The sequence below is a fragment of the Myxocyprinus asiaticus genome, chromosome 10 (genome assembly GCF_019703515.2).
Source record: "Myxocyprinus asiaticus isolate MX2 ecotype Aquarium Trade chromosome 10, UBuf_Myxa_2, whole genome shotgun sequence".
NCBI classification, from domain to species: Eukaryota; Metazoa; Chordata; class Actinopteri; order Cypriniformes; family Catostomidae; genus Myxocyprinus; species Myxocyprinus asiaticus.
This window is the reverse complement of record NC_059353.1, coordinates 20,636,759-20,651,678: the sequence shown is the minus strand read 5'-3', so window position 1 is coordinate 20,651,678 and position 14,920 is coordinate 20,636,759. Positions and strand designations below refer to the sequence as shown.

At 40.0% G+C, this 14,920-nt stretch overlaps 1 protein-coding gene across 1 annotated transcript in view; it reads right to left on the bottom strand.

Moving 5' to 3' along the window:
• Positions 1-434: 434 nt before the first annotated feature.
• Positions 435-14,920, bottom strand: part of LOC127446882 (exportin-4-like) — a 69,495-nt gene continuing 55,009 nt past the window's right edge. Inside the window, exons 10-23 of the mRNA XM_051708187.1 lie at positions 14,691-14,867; positions 14,206-14,348; positions 13,978-14,123; positions 12,484-12,661; positions 10,752-10,911; positions 9,035-9,204; positions 8,185-8,359; positions 7,659-7,952; positions 4,590-4,770; positions 4,311-4,429; positions 3,324-3,454; positions 2,992-3,109; positions 1,986-2,078; positions 435-1,819 (exon numbers count right to left, since the gene is read on the bottom strand). Coding sequence (XP_051564147.1) covers positions 1,622-1,819; positions 1,986-2,078; positions 2,992-3,109; positions 3,324-3,454; positions 4,311-4,429; positions 4,590-4,770; positions 7,659-7,952; positions 8,185-8,359; positions 9,035-9,204; positions 10,752-10,911; positions 12,484-12,661; positions 13,978-14,123; positions 14,206-14,348; positions 14,691-14,867 — 2,283 coding nt within the window. The 3' untranslated portion in view covers positions 435-1,621. The remainder of the gene's footprint in view (positions 1,820-1,985; positions 2,079-2,991; positions 3,110-3,323; positions 3,455-4,310; positions 4,430-4,589; positions 4,771-7,658; positions 7,953-8,184; positions 8,360-9,034; positions 9,205-10,751; positions 10,912-12,483; positions 12,662-13,977; positions 14,124-14,205; positions 14,349-14,690; positions 14,868-14,920) is intronic.

Here is a 14,920-nt window from a genome sequence, read left to right as displayed (position 1 = left end):
GAACTCTGAAGCTCCAAAAAGCATATGAATCCACAAGACTCTAGTGGTTAAATCCATATCTTGAGAAGTGATATGATAGGTGTGGGTGAGAAACAGATTAATATTTTTTTAACCACATATCTTAACTTTCACTTTTAAAATGTGGAAGAACATCAAAGTGGAGATTTATATATATATAGAGGACTTAAATATTGATCTGTTTCTCACCCACACCTATCATATCGCTTCACAAGACATGGATTTAACCACTAGTGTCTTGTGGATTCATATGCTTTTTGGAGCTTCAAAGTTCTGCTCCCCATTCATTTGCATTGTATGGACCTACAGAGCTGAGATATTCTTTTAAAAATTTTAAGTTTGTGTTCTGCAGAATAAAGTCAGTCATAAACATCTGGGATGACATGAGGGTGAGTAAATGATGAGATTTTCATTTGTGGGTGAACTATTCCTTTAATACTTCTGCGTATATAGATCTGACAGAATAGTAAGGATAGTATGCAGTATGCCATTCCAAATTCACCCAAGGACCACCCCCCCCCCAACATTTTAAACCCTCCAATAAATATACATACACGCATATTTCAATAACAGACAGAACATTCAGACAGATAACAGATTAATAAAATGTAGATCACAACAAAGATGACTCACTTTTTATATCAAGTTTATGTACAATTTTACAGGTCATTTCAGGCATTCCAGAATAACAGAATTAGTGGGTTGACATCCCTAGGTAGTCATTTTTGGTATTTTATTGCTACAACAATGTTGGCTGAGTACGTGTGTGTCTGTTAGTGAAAGTGGAACATTATTGAAGTTATTGTAGAAACACAAAACCTTAGGGGACCACAGCCTTTTGAGAAAACTGATCAGACATCATTTTTTGTTGAAAATGCTTTCAGCTGTACTGCTGTGATCAGGACGAAGTGACAACAGCAAAGAGTAAAACTACAATCAAAAAAATCTCATCTATAATCATCTATTATCTTATAAAAACCTTAGTTTGTTTTGCTTTTTGAACACATTTTCATTTTTTGTCTTTTTGAAAATATATATACACCCTTAAACACAAAGTAATTTGGTTTCTTTTCCATAACGCCCTTCCGGTAATTAAAGATTCATTGGGAAAGGCTTTTTCGTTGTCTCGGCAACCACAGCACACAATCCTAGTTACCGTGAGCACAAGTTCTATTCATTGCCGTAGAGACGGCTGGATCTGAGACATGAGAAACCAAATACAAAGGCACTCAAGGAGAGGCGTCTGCAAGAGAAGAGTTTGAGTGTGTATGTGTAAAGGGGGAAGAAGGATTCTCCCCTCTGCCCTTCATGAATGTTTATCTCAGGAACTCTCAGTGGTTAAGTAAACAATGATCAAATCAGACTAAAATGATCACAGCAGGATGTCCCCTCTCTGTCTTCGCCAGCCTCTCACCACAGCCTCCCTTTGGTCTGGAGGCATACATACATGTCTGAACACCCAGAACATCAGAGTATCAGTGCTCTAGTGGAGTTCATCTGTGCGTCTCTGGGCGTCTCTATAATTTGGCATGTTGAAAGGCTTCTCTGAGTGAAAGAGGGGAAACTGTCATGAACAGTGGTTTAACCACATGAGGAAGTGGGTTTATTTGACACAAAGTAGCCCGCCCACATTGGCAACAAACTCCTCCAGGCTTTTAAGGAAGGCCACCCTTTGTTTGCGGTCCATGGTCGGAGGTGTGCTGCTGACAGTAAGGCTGTTGAATGCATCCGCCAGTCGCTGGTAGATCACAGCGTCCCTCTGACTGGAGAGCAGCGTCTCCACCAGCTCAGAATAATCCGCCTAAGATGAACACCACTTATTAAACACAATCTCAAGTTTGATTGTTTTAATGACTTATTTGAAATTACTTTTAGTCATCTCACAGCCCCACTGGAAGTTTGCGGAGGCCCCTCAGTGGGCCCCGGCCCCTCTAGTTGACAACAACGTATGTGAATCACGTACATACCTGGTGCAGGCATACTAGTGTATATAGGGCTTCTCCAGCTGCCACTGTCATCTCTGTGTTGTGCTTCTGCAGCACAAGCATGTCAAACACCAACTGTGGAGGAAGTGAGAAATTGATTTTTTTACATTTCAAATAATTAAATATTATAAATTAGCTTTAGATGAGCTACACACCAATTAATTAGCCAATATTTGGCTATTTTTAGATTATCATCAGCACTGGCCGATAGCCCTGCCCCCTTATGTCAGTATCAAAATATAAATAGATAATTAACATGATCTTTTTATACTTTTTTTTTTTAAAGACATTTTTGAATAGCAAAAAATGTGTATTCATTTAATTTAAGCAATCATGTATGTCTAATTTGTCATTGTTTTATATGTGTATTAGCATTATGTCGCCATCGGGCACCATGCTTTTTAAGGCTTGATTACACAACTAAAAATAAGAAAGGCTCCAATACAGAGCGGCGCAAAACTTATACGCATCCTGAACGGAGAATAACACACTTCTATGTAACCGGAGTGCTTCAGGGTGCTCCTTGCTGCGTGTTCAAATGTGCAGAACTGCAAAATAATATTGTGGGTACAATATACACTACGTATCTAGTTCACAACATGAAGCAGTTCAATTTTTTTTTACTGCAATTATTTTTTTTTACAGTGTCAGACAGAATCAGTGAAAGACTTTCATCTCTCCAAAGCACCTCACAAATACATGAATATTACTCAGAGCAGAGGATTTCTTGTCTGACAGTTATCGTCTTGTAATGTATTGTTGATGCAGAGTTTTGCTGTAACAATGGTGCATAAAAAGACTAAACCTAAAGCATTAAAGAGACCAAGGTTCTTGCAGAGGGTTTTACTGTGCTGACAATTGCTGTTGTTGCTGCTACTCTGTTGCGAAAGAAACAGACCAAGCGCATTTGGGTGCCAGTTGTTAAATATCGACATTAGCAGTTCAAAAACCCATATTGTCTGGACACTAGTTCAGACATGTGGCTCACCTTTAGGAAATGTCGTGTGGCAATAAATAGGGGTGTGTCCTTGTCTTGTGTCTTGGCACACTGCTCAGCCAATGGGGACAGAGCCTCAAGACACAGCTGACTGATCTCTGAGCTCATCCTGCAATGTGTGTTAAGGAAAAACACTAGACAGCCTCAAATTCAATAACAAAAATGTGAGACTTTAAAATCTAGACAAATTTAGAAAAAAAGCTCTCTATATGGAGGTCAATGTGAAATTCTGTATAATATGTACATATTCTTCACATTAATTAACTTGGAAATATAGTGGAAACACAAACTGTTGTCTGTATACACACAGCGAGCAAGGATACGAGGTCATGCCCAGTTCCAGAGAGCACATTAGACTCTTGAAGAGCTCCTCTGGCAGCTGAGGGATCTTCTCTGGGAAAATCTCACAGATGAAGGTGATAAGCTTATAATACTGGTTACATAGAGAGGGGAACTAGGTACATGGGACAGAGGAACAGAGTAATTCAGAATAGTATCACAAGCTTTACTTCAAGTATCTGATGCAACTGTTTAGGCTAAAACTAGTGCTGTCAGTCGATGAAAAATGTTGAATCGCAACTAATCGCATAATGTTTTGTAGTTAATTGCGATTAATCGCAGATTTTAAAAGTGCTGAAATTGGACTATATATACTTATTTTCTTGTCAAAATTCATTTATTTCCATCTTAGGAAAGAAAAGAAAACAATAACTAGCAATATAATGCTTTATTAACATTTTCTAAACAAAGCCTTCCACAGCATTAATTACACTAAAATATCACCAATTCAAGTAACATTAAACGTTTCCCAAGTTGGGGTTTGACTAATTGAAAGAACATGTCCCCACATAGGCTGCATATTTATTGCAATGGGCATTAAATCCCTGAAACTTTCATCCTCCTCAATATTAATCTGCCTGTAGACTGTGGCTATCCACTTTGTTACAGCAATCGTGAAGCTGCGTTCATGATTCGCTTTACCATACGTTTCCACCGGCACGTTGTGAGCAAAGGTGAGCGAGCATTTTCAACGCATTCCCATGGAAGCCTAACACCATGCTCATGAAGTGGATAGTGGGATTGACAGCGGTGAGGAGCAAGATGTTCCCTAGCATTGTGAGCGGCAATGAGCGGATTTCTATCATGCCAGTGGAAACGCAGTGTTAGAGCATCAACAGCAGCATAGAGCACCACTTTGAACTCACCATGAAAAGCGCTTGCAAACAAACACGTCTCATTCTGCGTTGTGTTTACAGAGAGCTCTTGCTGTTAAAAACTGTGACTTAAAAACATCTTGGGCCAAATCTTACCTTAAGCAAGTCCTGAGACATGAGGGGCAGCACAATATTGACCCCATACAGCACAACATCAGCAGCCGATACGGCCCGTCCAGCACCAGAACTCTGCTCCTGCCCACGGAACACCTCATCTGCAAACAAACACAATTAGTGTTTATCTCTCATAAGGAGCCCTCTTTAATTATGACACGTGCCGTTATGCCTGATAGAGGACGCACAACAATTTCAAATCACACAAAGTAACAGAGACACTTGAGTATCACTGAGCTTAACATGAACAAGTGCTACTACCGGTGTCGCTGAAGTCAATGAACTCTTTGGAGAGCAAGTTGGTGAGAAGCTCCATGATGAGTAGAAGGTCTTGGTACTGGTCCTCTTCTGCGGCCACGTCTAATCTCTTACGACCAAGATTGTTTTTCGAGTAGACCTGCAGCAGCGTCAAGCACACCTCATACAGTTTCATAGACTTAGTCTGTGAAGAAAAAGACAATGGAAATCTAACCTGAAAACTGTATTTCCATGTAGCACACAAAATTTCAGATGCAGTACACAAAAGTATGATGCTTTCAAATACATTTAAAAAGCAATGTATAGTTTTATTAAGTATAGTTATATAGAGAAAAAAATTAGAGCTGTCAAAATTAACGCGTTAATGCGATAAATTAAAAAGTTTAATGCGTTAATTTTTCTTGATCACGATGAATGCATTTTCCATTAATACAGCATAAACCGGGGGCCTGGGTAGCTCAGCGAGTATTTACGCTGACTACCACCCCTGGAATCGCGAGGGTATGCTGAGTGACTCCAGCCAGATCTCCTAAGCAACCAAATTGGCCCGGTTGCTAGGGAGGGAAGAGTCACATGAGGTAACCTCCTCGTGGTTCTCACTCTCAATGGGACGCGTGGTAAGTTGCGCGTGGATCGTGGAGAGTAGCACGAGCCTCCACACGCGGAGTCTCCGCGGTGTCATGCACAACGAGCCATGTGATAAGATGCGCAGATTGACGGTCTCAGAAGCAGAGGCAACTGAGACTTGTCCTCCGCCACCCGGATTGAGGTGAGTAACCGCGCCACCACAAGGACCCAAGTAGTGGGAATTGGGCATTCCAAATTGGCAGAAAAGGGGATAAAAAATGAGATAAACAATACAGCATAAACCAGCATAAACATTTGTGTGAAGGGCAGAACCTTTGCGATGTGTCCGCCTGAAGTCCTTACACTGACGCACACTTCACAACACACACAACAGCCATGCCACTCATTAAGTTTCTATCCACTTTTTGCGCTGTTCTGTTATCGACAGATAAGTGGAAATGCGTAAAAAAAAATTTTTGCGAAATTTGCTGTCTCTTGCTCGTTTCCATTCAAATGGCCTTTTACCGATAAAATGGTAGCTTGTCTGTATCTGGGATTAGACTATTAGAAGAAATTGATTGTAAAACCTGGCAAAATACAAAACAAGAACAGGTGGCATTGGGAGCCTGTAATCCTATATTACTCTTGAATTAAAAATATATGGACAATCCGTTCACATTATGCAATTTTATTTGTCCCTCCGGAAAATGTTGCGAAACGTGGGGCTGCAGTGTCCAAACAACACCACTCCACTTTGCTCAAGTCACACAATTTTGTGCTTGTGTAGGCTATATACTCTTAAAATTTTTCCAACCAAAAGAAATCACGCCCGCTTCTTTCTCTTTTACATGGGTAAATAAACACTCGATAGCATGGAATGCTTGAGAAACACTGCATTAGTCCATACGCAACAGCCAGTGTTATCTGCAGTCGTTTAATCATAGAGATGTTGGAATTTACATTAAACTCTGTCCACCTCTTTCAAAACAAACAAACAAACCAAAAAAAAAACATCCAAACTTGTAATGTGTGAACGAATCTCGGTGTCTTTATAACTTTTGGTATAATATGACCCCATATCTCTGTTATTTATCCATCTCTTTACCACTTGTTATGATTTATTTGTCTTCATTTAAGTTAATTAACCTACTCCCTCCATATCCCTTTTCTCTTATGTATATTTGTATCTGTGTATTAGTTATTTTGGCACATTTAATTCCATTGGTGCTGAATTTTATTTCACTTTTTGTTTTTCTGTTCTGAAAATGTTATTGCAATACAATAAAAAAGCAGCACGTTTTTTTCTGGTGTCTCGTCATTGGCCAACATCCACTTCAGACACTCGAAGAACTGATAAGACTTACAGACTGGACAGTGCAGATTTACTGTGTTTTTTTGTGTTTTTTTAACCAGCATGTCAATCGCACTGGATTAATATCACTTGGGGTTACTTTTACCGGCCGTTTTGGTAAAAGTTGCCGTAATCTTTACTGGCTTGGAAATGCGCAGTCCATAACAAGCCTGGAAAAACTTCCATCAAGAATAACGGTAATATTGTTGTCATTAAATTAAAGAAAAAACCGAGTCTCCTCATCACTCCAAGTGTTCATCTCTGCTATGCTGTTTATTGTGAGGACAGATGAGATTTTTTGAAAATTTTGTGTGTTAATGCCATTTTTCTCGACAAAAACTTTCCAAACTAGTTTTTCCTCGACATTTGATGTGTCGACAAAGGATTTATGTGCTAAATATTATGTCGACACTTATGAAATTTTATCGGTGATTTGTGTTTCCCTCCCTTAATTTTGATTCGGTACACATTTTTTTGCAAAAAAAAATCCTTGGATGGAAACATAGTTGGTGATAAAGTGATGGGGAAAGGAGCTCTTAATGCTATGTTTTGTACAAAACAAGCCTAGATGGAACTTGTGACAGAATTCAAGCACTTGATGCTGCCGTTGACACCCTGACGCGAACCATGAACGCATCTTCACGATTGCTATAACAAAGTGGATAACAACAGTCTACTGGCAGATTAATATTGTGGATGATGAGAGTTTAAGAGATTTAATGCCCATTGCAATGAGTATGCAACCTATGTAGGGACTAGTTCTTTCAATTAGTCAAACTCCCTCTTAGATTTTGGGAAACGTTTAATGTTACTTGAATTGGTGATATTTTATAGATATGTCTATCTTTATACTGTGGAAGGCTTTGTTTGGAAAATGTTAATAAAGCATTATATTGCTACATATTGTTTTCTTTTCTAAAAAGGAAATGCATTTTGACATGAAAAGTACATTTCAAGTTAATCTGCGATTAATCACGATTACTGTAACCACGGAAATTATGCGATTAATCGCAATTTTAAAAAAATTAATCAACTGACAGCACTAGAAAAATATTTAAAATATATTAAAAATAGAGACAAGATTAATAAGTGCTGATCGAGGCTGGTACATGCTTGTATGAGTGCATGTGTCCTCTTCTGACAATATATCTCACCTCTCCCAGGTAGCAAATTTGTTTGTGGGCCACTTCCACAAACACTTCTATGATGAGGTTGACCGTTTCTGGAGAGTTTCTGTAGACCTCCATCAAGCCAATGCAACTGGACAGGAAGTCCATGAGAAAGCTGAAGAGAGATGCCACATTGTCTATCTGCGTTGCTTCAGCAATGCCGCACAGTGCTTCCAGAGTGGCCACAATCTCCTGCTTTACAGCCTCCTCTTGACAGATCTGAGCAAAGTTCTCCTGGTTAATGAGGTTGAGAAAACGCTGTTGGAGAGGGTGTAGCACCTGCAGTAGAGAAACACAAAAAGAGAAAGGAATTAACAAGGCCATGTTTCTTGAACTGTTTCAAGCATGAAGCAGAATGAAAAGAGGTCAATTTGTTTTGTCCCTCCTTTGATTTTTGCACTCATCAGCAATCATGCTTGACCATGCTTGAAAAAATAAATATATATATATATATATATATATATATACATTCTCTAGTTTAAAAATATGATTTGGCTAATGTTTTACTGACCTCAGCCCAGTACTGTTGTTTGGTATCAGAATCCATGTGAGCAAAGCCCCCCAGGACCAGGGCCTTCATCAGGGTCCGCTGGACTGTACTGGACAGCATATGCAAGGGAGGACTACGACTGGCAAACTGCTTGGCCAATCTCCACCAGTTTTCACACTGCACAACAATGTTCGCCCTGAACCATGGATGGGGAAAGAGTTTAGTTTACAAACACAGAGATGATTAAGGATTAGATTAAGGGGTGTCATTTTTATAGCAATTAACTGTTAAATTAATAGTTTACCCAAAACCTGTCACCGTGCAAATCACCCCCATGTAATTTCAAACCTGTATGACTTTCAATTAAGTTGCATTATAATCAGTTCAGAGACATGGGAAAACCAGTGCAGTTACTGATGTCAAGCCTTGCATTTGTTTTCACATGCCAAGTTTGAATAAAATATATGAGTGCTATGGCGAAGTGCCAGATTTTTTGTGAATTTTCCAGAGAAGACATTTCTACAGGTTTATGAGAGTCAGTAAATGATGACAGAAATGATTAATTTAATGCAAATATATTTAACCTAAAAAGGTTTCCATTTAAAATGCACGTTGCAATTTCTAAAGTTTCGAAATCACTTTCAGATGCAATGCTATAATACCAACAGCAGGTGGGGCACATTAACAAAATTTGGTCTTCTATCAACTAATGTCCTATGAAGACATCATCACACAGCACTCACTCCCTAGTGGCTGTCAGTAAGCAGCTGTCCTGCAGAGCTTTTGGCTAATTAGTCACATATTTAGCCCTCATTGATCCCCACATAAGCACTGCTGCATGCATGCATCACATTCACATTTGGACACAAACCTTTCTCTCTTCTCCACAAGAGTCACCAGCAGCACCACTGTGTCGTTAGCCAGCTCTGGCTCAGAACTCCACACAGAGAGATTATTGATCACCTTCTCCAACAGATATCCCACAATCCACTGCGCTCCCTCCGTGTCAGCCCCAAACGCTGTGCTGAGGGGCATACTGATCTGCGAAAAAGACAGAGAAGAGAAACAGGGAGAGGAAGAGACAGAAGCCATAAAATATCATGTAAATAATGTCTAGGCTGCACATCAGGATTTTGTACATAATTTTTGAACACAACAAACAGAGATCATTTTAAAAGGCTTTAATCAGACATATTTGCCAGCTAACTTTTCACATACTGACAAACGTAAATTTACAGGGTTCATACAATTCATGACTCTCCAAAAGTTTTAGAAAATGTTCCATAGTGAGGATTTCTTCAAAAATAATGCCGTAAATATTTTCATTTATCAATTAATAGAATAATTCACCACAAAATGACAATTATCTCATTATTTACTCACCCTGATGCTATCCCAGATGTGTATTACTTTTTCTTCAGCAGAACACAAATGGAGATTTTTAGAAGAATTTCTCAGCTCTTTTGGTCCATACAATGCAAGTGAATGAGTGAAACATTGTGAAGCTCCAAAAATTAAGTCAGCATAAAAGTAATCCATTAGACTCCAGTGGTTAAATCAATATCTTCAGAAGTGATATGATAGGTGTGGGTGAGAAACAGATTAATATTTAAATCCATTTTTACTATAAATTCTCCTCCCTGTTCAGTCAATGTCCACTTTAACGTTCATATTCTTCTTCTTGTGTTTTTGGTGATTCACATTCTTCATGCATATCGCCACCTACTGGGCAGGGAGAAAAATTTCTAGCAAAAATTGACATAAATATTGATCTGTTTCTCACCGAAAACTATCATATCACTTCTGAAGATATGGATTTAACCACTGGAGTCATATGGATTACTTTTATGCTGCCTTTGTGCTTTTTGGAGCATCAACCTTTTGATACCCATTCACTTGCATTGTATGGCCCAACAGAGCTGAGGTATTTTTATAAAAATCTTAATTTGTGTTCTGCAGAAGAAAGTAAGTCATACACATCTGGGATGGCATGAGGGTGAGTAAATAATGAGAGAATTTTTGGGTAAACTATCCCTTTAACATCATAAAAAGTCCTGTATGAACATGAAAAAAGCTAAATCAATATCTCAAAGTTGTGACCACATTTGATTTCAAAACAGCACCAATTCTCCTAGATACACCTGGACATAGTTTTTGGACATAGTTCTTCTATCTATTTAGGCTGTCTAAATTGCTTCTGTCTCTTCATGTAATTCCAGACTGACTCGATGTTCAATGTGGGGCTCTGTGCGGGCCATGCCATCTGTTGCAGGGCTCTCTGTTTTTCTATTCTATTCTATTTGCAAAAGGAGTGTTTGGTAGTCTAAAATGTAGATTTCATATTGACACACTAAAGCTGAATATACAATTAACCATCATATGACAATTTTTGGGTGAAACATCTTATGTGCCTAATAGGTTTGTACAGTACGGAATATATTCATATTAGAAATTTCCATTAATTTTCCCTGACTTTCTTTAATTTCTATGACAGGCCTGGAAAAAAACTATTTCAAAATTCCCTGATAATTTCAGGTTTTTCATGACCATGCCTTATTTTTTACATAGACAGCACATGTTCAACTCACTTGGCCATAGAGTTTCTCATCCACCAGTAGATATGTCTTGGCCCAGCGCCGAAGGAACCAGACAATGTCTTTGCCCATCTGAGGACTTAACAGCTCAGTCAGACTCGCTCGTGTAGCCCGAGATTCTACCTCGGACGTTCTTAGCACCGCCGATAACAACCTACAACAGAGAGAGGTAGAGAAATGGAAGTGTAAATATAGCTAAATATATACAGGCAATTTCCTGCCAACAAAACAATCTGAAATAGAATATATAAAAAAGTCAAGGGAGAAGCAAAATAAGGATGAGAAATGGCAGAGTGGATGGAACAGAGCTCATGGCAGTTCTGTCTAGATGCTCCAAGACTCAACAAAAGCCCACAATAACAAATGCTATCGTTCTTTCACACCTCCACTGGAAATAAAGAGGACACAATAAAGGGATTAGAGAAGCTTACTATCTTGGAAGACAGATATCCAACACTGCCCGCTGAGTGCAGCACACTTAAATGTTTCACACTGTTTATAAAGATAAAACCCCACTGATATTTCAGAGCTGCAGGGTCAGTGCCAGTTATTTGGAAACACAATCGCCTAGCCCACTGTCTTTCCAAATCCTCTATAGTCTACTCCGTATCCCCAAACCTTCATCAACCTACTGTCTGACTCTCCAAATCCTCTGTCCTCCACACTACCCATCCAAAATATCCATCCCTCCCCCCCAGCCATCAGCTCAGCGTCCTTCCAATCTTTCAATCCTCACCTCCACGGTTTTGGAATGGCACCATCCATTAACCTAAAATCAGATTACTGACAGATTTCTGCAGACAAAACCACTATGTCTCAAAGGAACTGTAGTTTCAGTAACAGCATAAACAGCCTCTACAAATTACTCTTTATTGGATCATTAAAATTACACTATTCATCAAGTTCCCAGTCTGTCCCATTCCCATCAGATTAGAATCAGATCAAATATCCACTTGAAAATGTCAGAGAAAAACACTTGAGTGACACAATCCTGTGTGTGTGTCGAACCATAACATATGTCCTCCCTTCTCTTTTCATGATCCTTAAACCTCGACCACCTGTGAGCATGAATAATAACAACATGATCTCATGCCAGTCAAAATCAGCCTCAAATCCAATAATGAGAGTGCAGTCCCTGGAAAGCAATAGTGGAAAATAGAAACTAAAATCAAGGTTTATCAAATTGGAAATAGCTTCTGAACACACACACACACTCTGGGCCTCTAGCTTTCCCCTCTGACCCTGGCTTTGAGCAGCACCTGGCCTGGCTCTAATTGAATAATGTGTGGGGATTGGTGTTGGAGAATTGGCTGGCGCCGGGGCTGAGGCGACTCGGGGGCTGCTGTTCGCGTGGCAGGCCTAGCTGGGAGCGTGCCAGGGCAATCCCCACTGGGCAATTGAACTGCCAGCACCGGGGGCAGATCAAAAACTCTGTGCTATACCATGCCTGGTCTGTCGGGCAGCATTTCTGAGTGGTAAACTCAAAACATAAGGCGGCTTAAGTCACCAAGGCTCCAGAGTTCTTAAGTCATTGTTTCTGTAGGCAGTAAGACGCGCAAACAGCCAGACAGTCAAACCTCCCTACCAGCTGATCATTAACAATATAACAGGGGTGCTCACACTTCTCACACAGCTCACTACATGGCATGAGATCTACTTTTTCATAATGCTATTAAAGCAAGATCTACCATGCACAATTTAAATAACCATAAAAATTTCAATTTACCTGATAACTGAATCTGTCCTGTTGCATCCTGGGATGGAGGTGGCCTTCTCGCCAGGAGAGCCGAGGAGCTGCAATGTAGTGTTGATATCCACCTCCGTGGAGTGTTTGATTGAGTACTCCATAACTTCTGAAGGTATCAATGGTGTCTCACCCTGAGGATCATCAGCCAAGAGGTAGCCTATTAAAACAACAAAACCACCCATTAGACATCATACAACAAAAGTTCCTAAACGTTTTAGGGATGGGAATGAGTACTTGAGTATTTGGCAGTGACAGCAATAACAGATCAAGTAAACAATGAATGATAGATAATGATCATGTGTGACGTGACTTCACTTAATTGGAAATTCAGTAACAACTATATGCAAATGTGTCAAAGACACTATTTTTATTTTGAGATTGATGTTTGATTTTCAGCTGTATCTGAACAATCTCCAACACAGCACAGTGACTTTCTTTTCGATGCAGAAACAGCACTCAACCAGAGGTTGCACTAGGAAAAATATGTCCATCACTCGGATTGAGTTGTAAAATTTCCACCATGGTCTATTTTTTCCTATCATTTTAGTCTTCTTTTCCCCGATAAGTACTAGGGCTGCATTCAGGGCCGTTGCATCCATTACAACTGAGGGTTTCTTATGCATTATAAGAGATTGTAGCCGACCGTATAAGCAAAAGCCTCTGCCAACTGGTCGCTTCAGCAATGAACTGAATGGTAATCTACTGTGGACAGCGCCAACTGCTTTTCATCAAGGACTACTAGACAAACAAAGGCAAAGTCCGGTTTATTGTTATTCTTACACATTGCAGAGCAATGAACAAAACGAAACAAGGTTCCTTCAGGAAATGTAGTGCAACATTTAACATACATCCGGGGGGGGGGCTGGGTAGCTCAGTGAGTAAAGACACTGACTACCATCCCTGGAGTTGTAAGTTCAAATCCAGGGCATGCTGAGTGACTCCAGCCAGGTCTCCTAAGCAACCAAATTGGCCCGGTTTCTAGGGAGGGTAGAGTCACATGGGGTAACCTCCTCGTGGTCACTATAATGTGGTTCTCGCTCTTGGTGGGGCACGTGGCGAGTTGTGTGTGGATGCCGCGGAGAATAGCATGAAGCCTCCACATGCGCTATGTCTCTGCGGTAACGCGCAGATTGACTGTCTCAGACGCGGAGGCAACTGAGATTCGTCTTCCGCCACCTGGATTGAGTCACTACGCCACCACGAGCACTTACAGCGCATTGGGAATTGGGCATTCCAAATTGGGGAGAAAAAGGAAGAAAAAAACCAAGGAAAAAAAAAACAAAACACATCCATCCAAGCAAACATATGACACATGACAGAAAATTACAACAGCTGCAAAAGTAAATGACAAATAACATTATTAAATGCACACAGATGGTCTATCTGACATATTACAATGACCTGGATGAATGGAAACGTCCCATTTTCATCTCAATACTCAGCACACTATTAAGTCTGCAAAGAATGACAGACCTGAGACTAATATTAGCCAATGAATATCTTCGTAAAGGTCATCTAGAACTTTCCGGTCCACCGTGCCTGGGTCTGCAGAGGCCATGAGGTGCTGTTGGTGTCTCTGGAGTTGCCCATGAAGCTGTGTGACTCGGTCCTCCAACAAACTAAAGACAGACCAGAAATGTTAGGCTCACAAGTAATTGTTTATTACAGTGGTTTCTCTGAAGATGAAATGTGTGTTTGTACCCTGTGAGTAGAGGTATACAGTGGTCTGCAGCAATTCGCCCCAACATGCCGATGCTGGCCAGCTGATCTGAAAACAGCTCTCTGTCATCCTCCTGTAACTCATTTATTTCTTCTTCTTCATGAGAAGCCACACCATTTGCAGTCTAAAAAGACAAATAAAATATATGGCCAAACCCATGTGCTGGAGAAGCTGTTTCTTTGGCAGATGGTTCTTTGAAGAAAAAATGTTTTAGACATTTGTTGTCCTTCATGCTTTTCCATTTTCCATTAATTAAGAAAAGCAGACCAGAAATAAAAACAAATTTTTGTTTTACAAGAACAGCAACAAATTAGCATTTGGAAACAAGATTTGAAAGACTGTATAAGGAAAAGTTTTGACAATGTTGACATATCGATTAAGCATGCCCAGAAATATGGTTGGATGTTTTCACAGCATAATAAAATATGTTTTGCACATGAAGACAGATAAATGCAGTTGTGCTGACCAGGTTTCTTGTGCCATCGGGTGCTGCAAGGTGACACTGGATGTAGGAGTTGAAGACCTGCATGGCCGGCTGGACGAAGCAGCCCCGGGGGAAATGCTCGTCCTCCTTGACCAGTGTCAGCCAAGACTCCAGCAGCTTATCATATGCTTCCATGTACACCATGTCATCCTTATCCAGCTATCAACAGAGACTGATTTAGCTTCATCTTTATCAACTCACAGTGAACATAA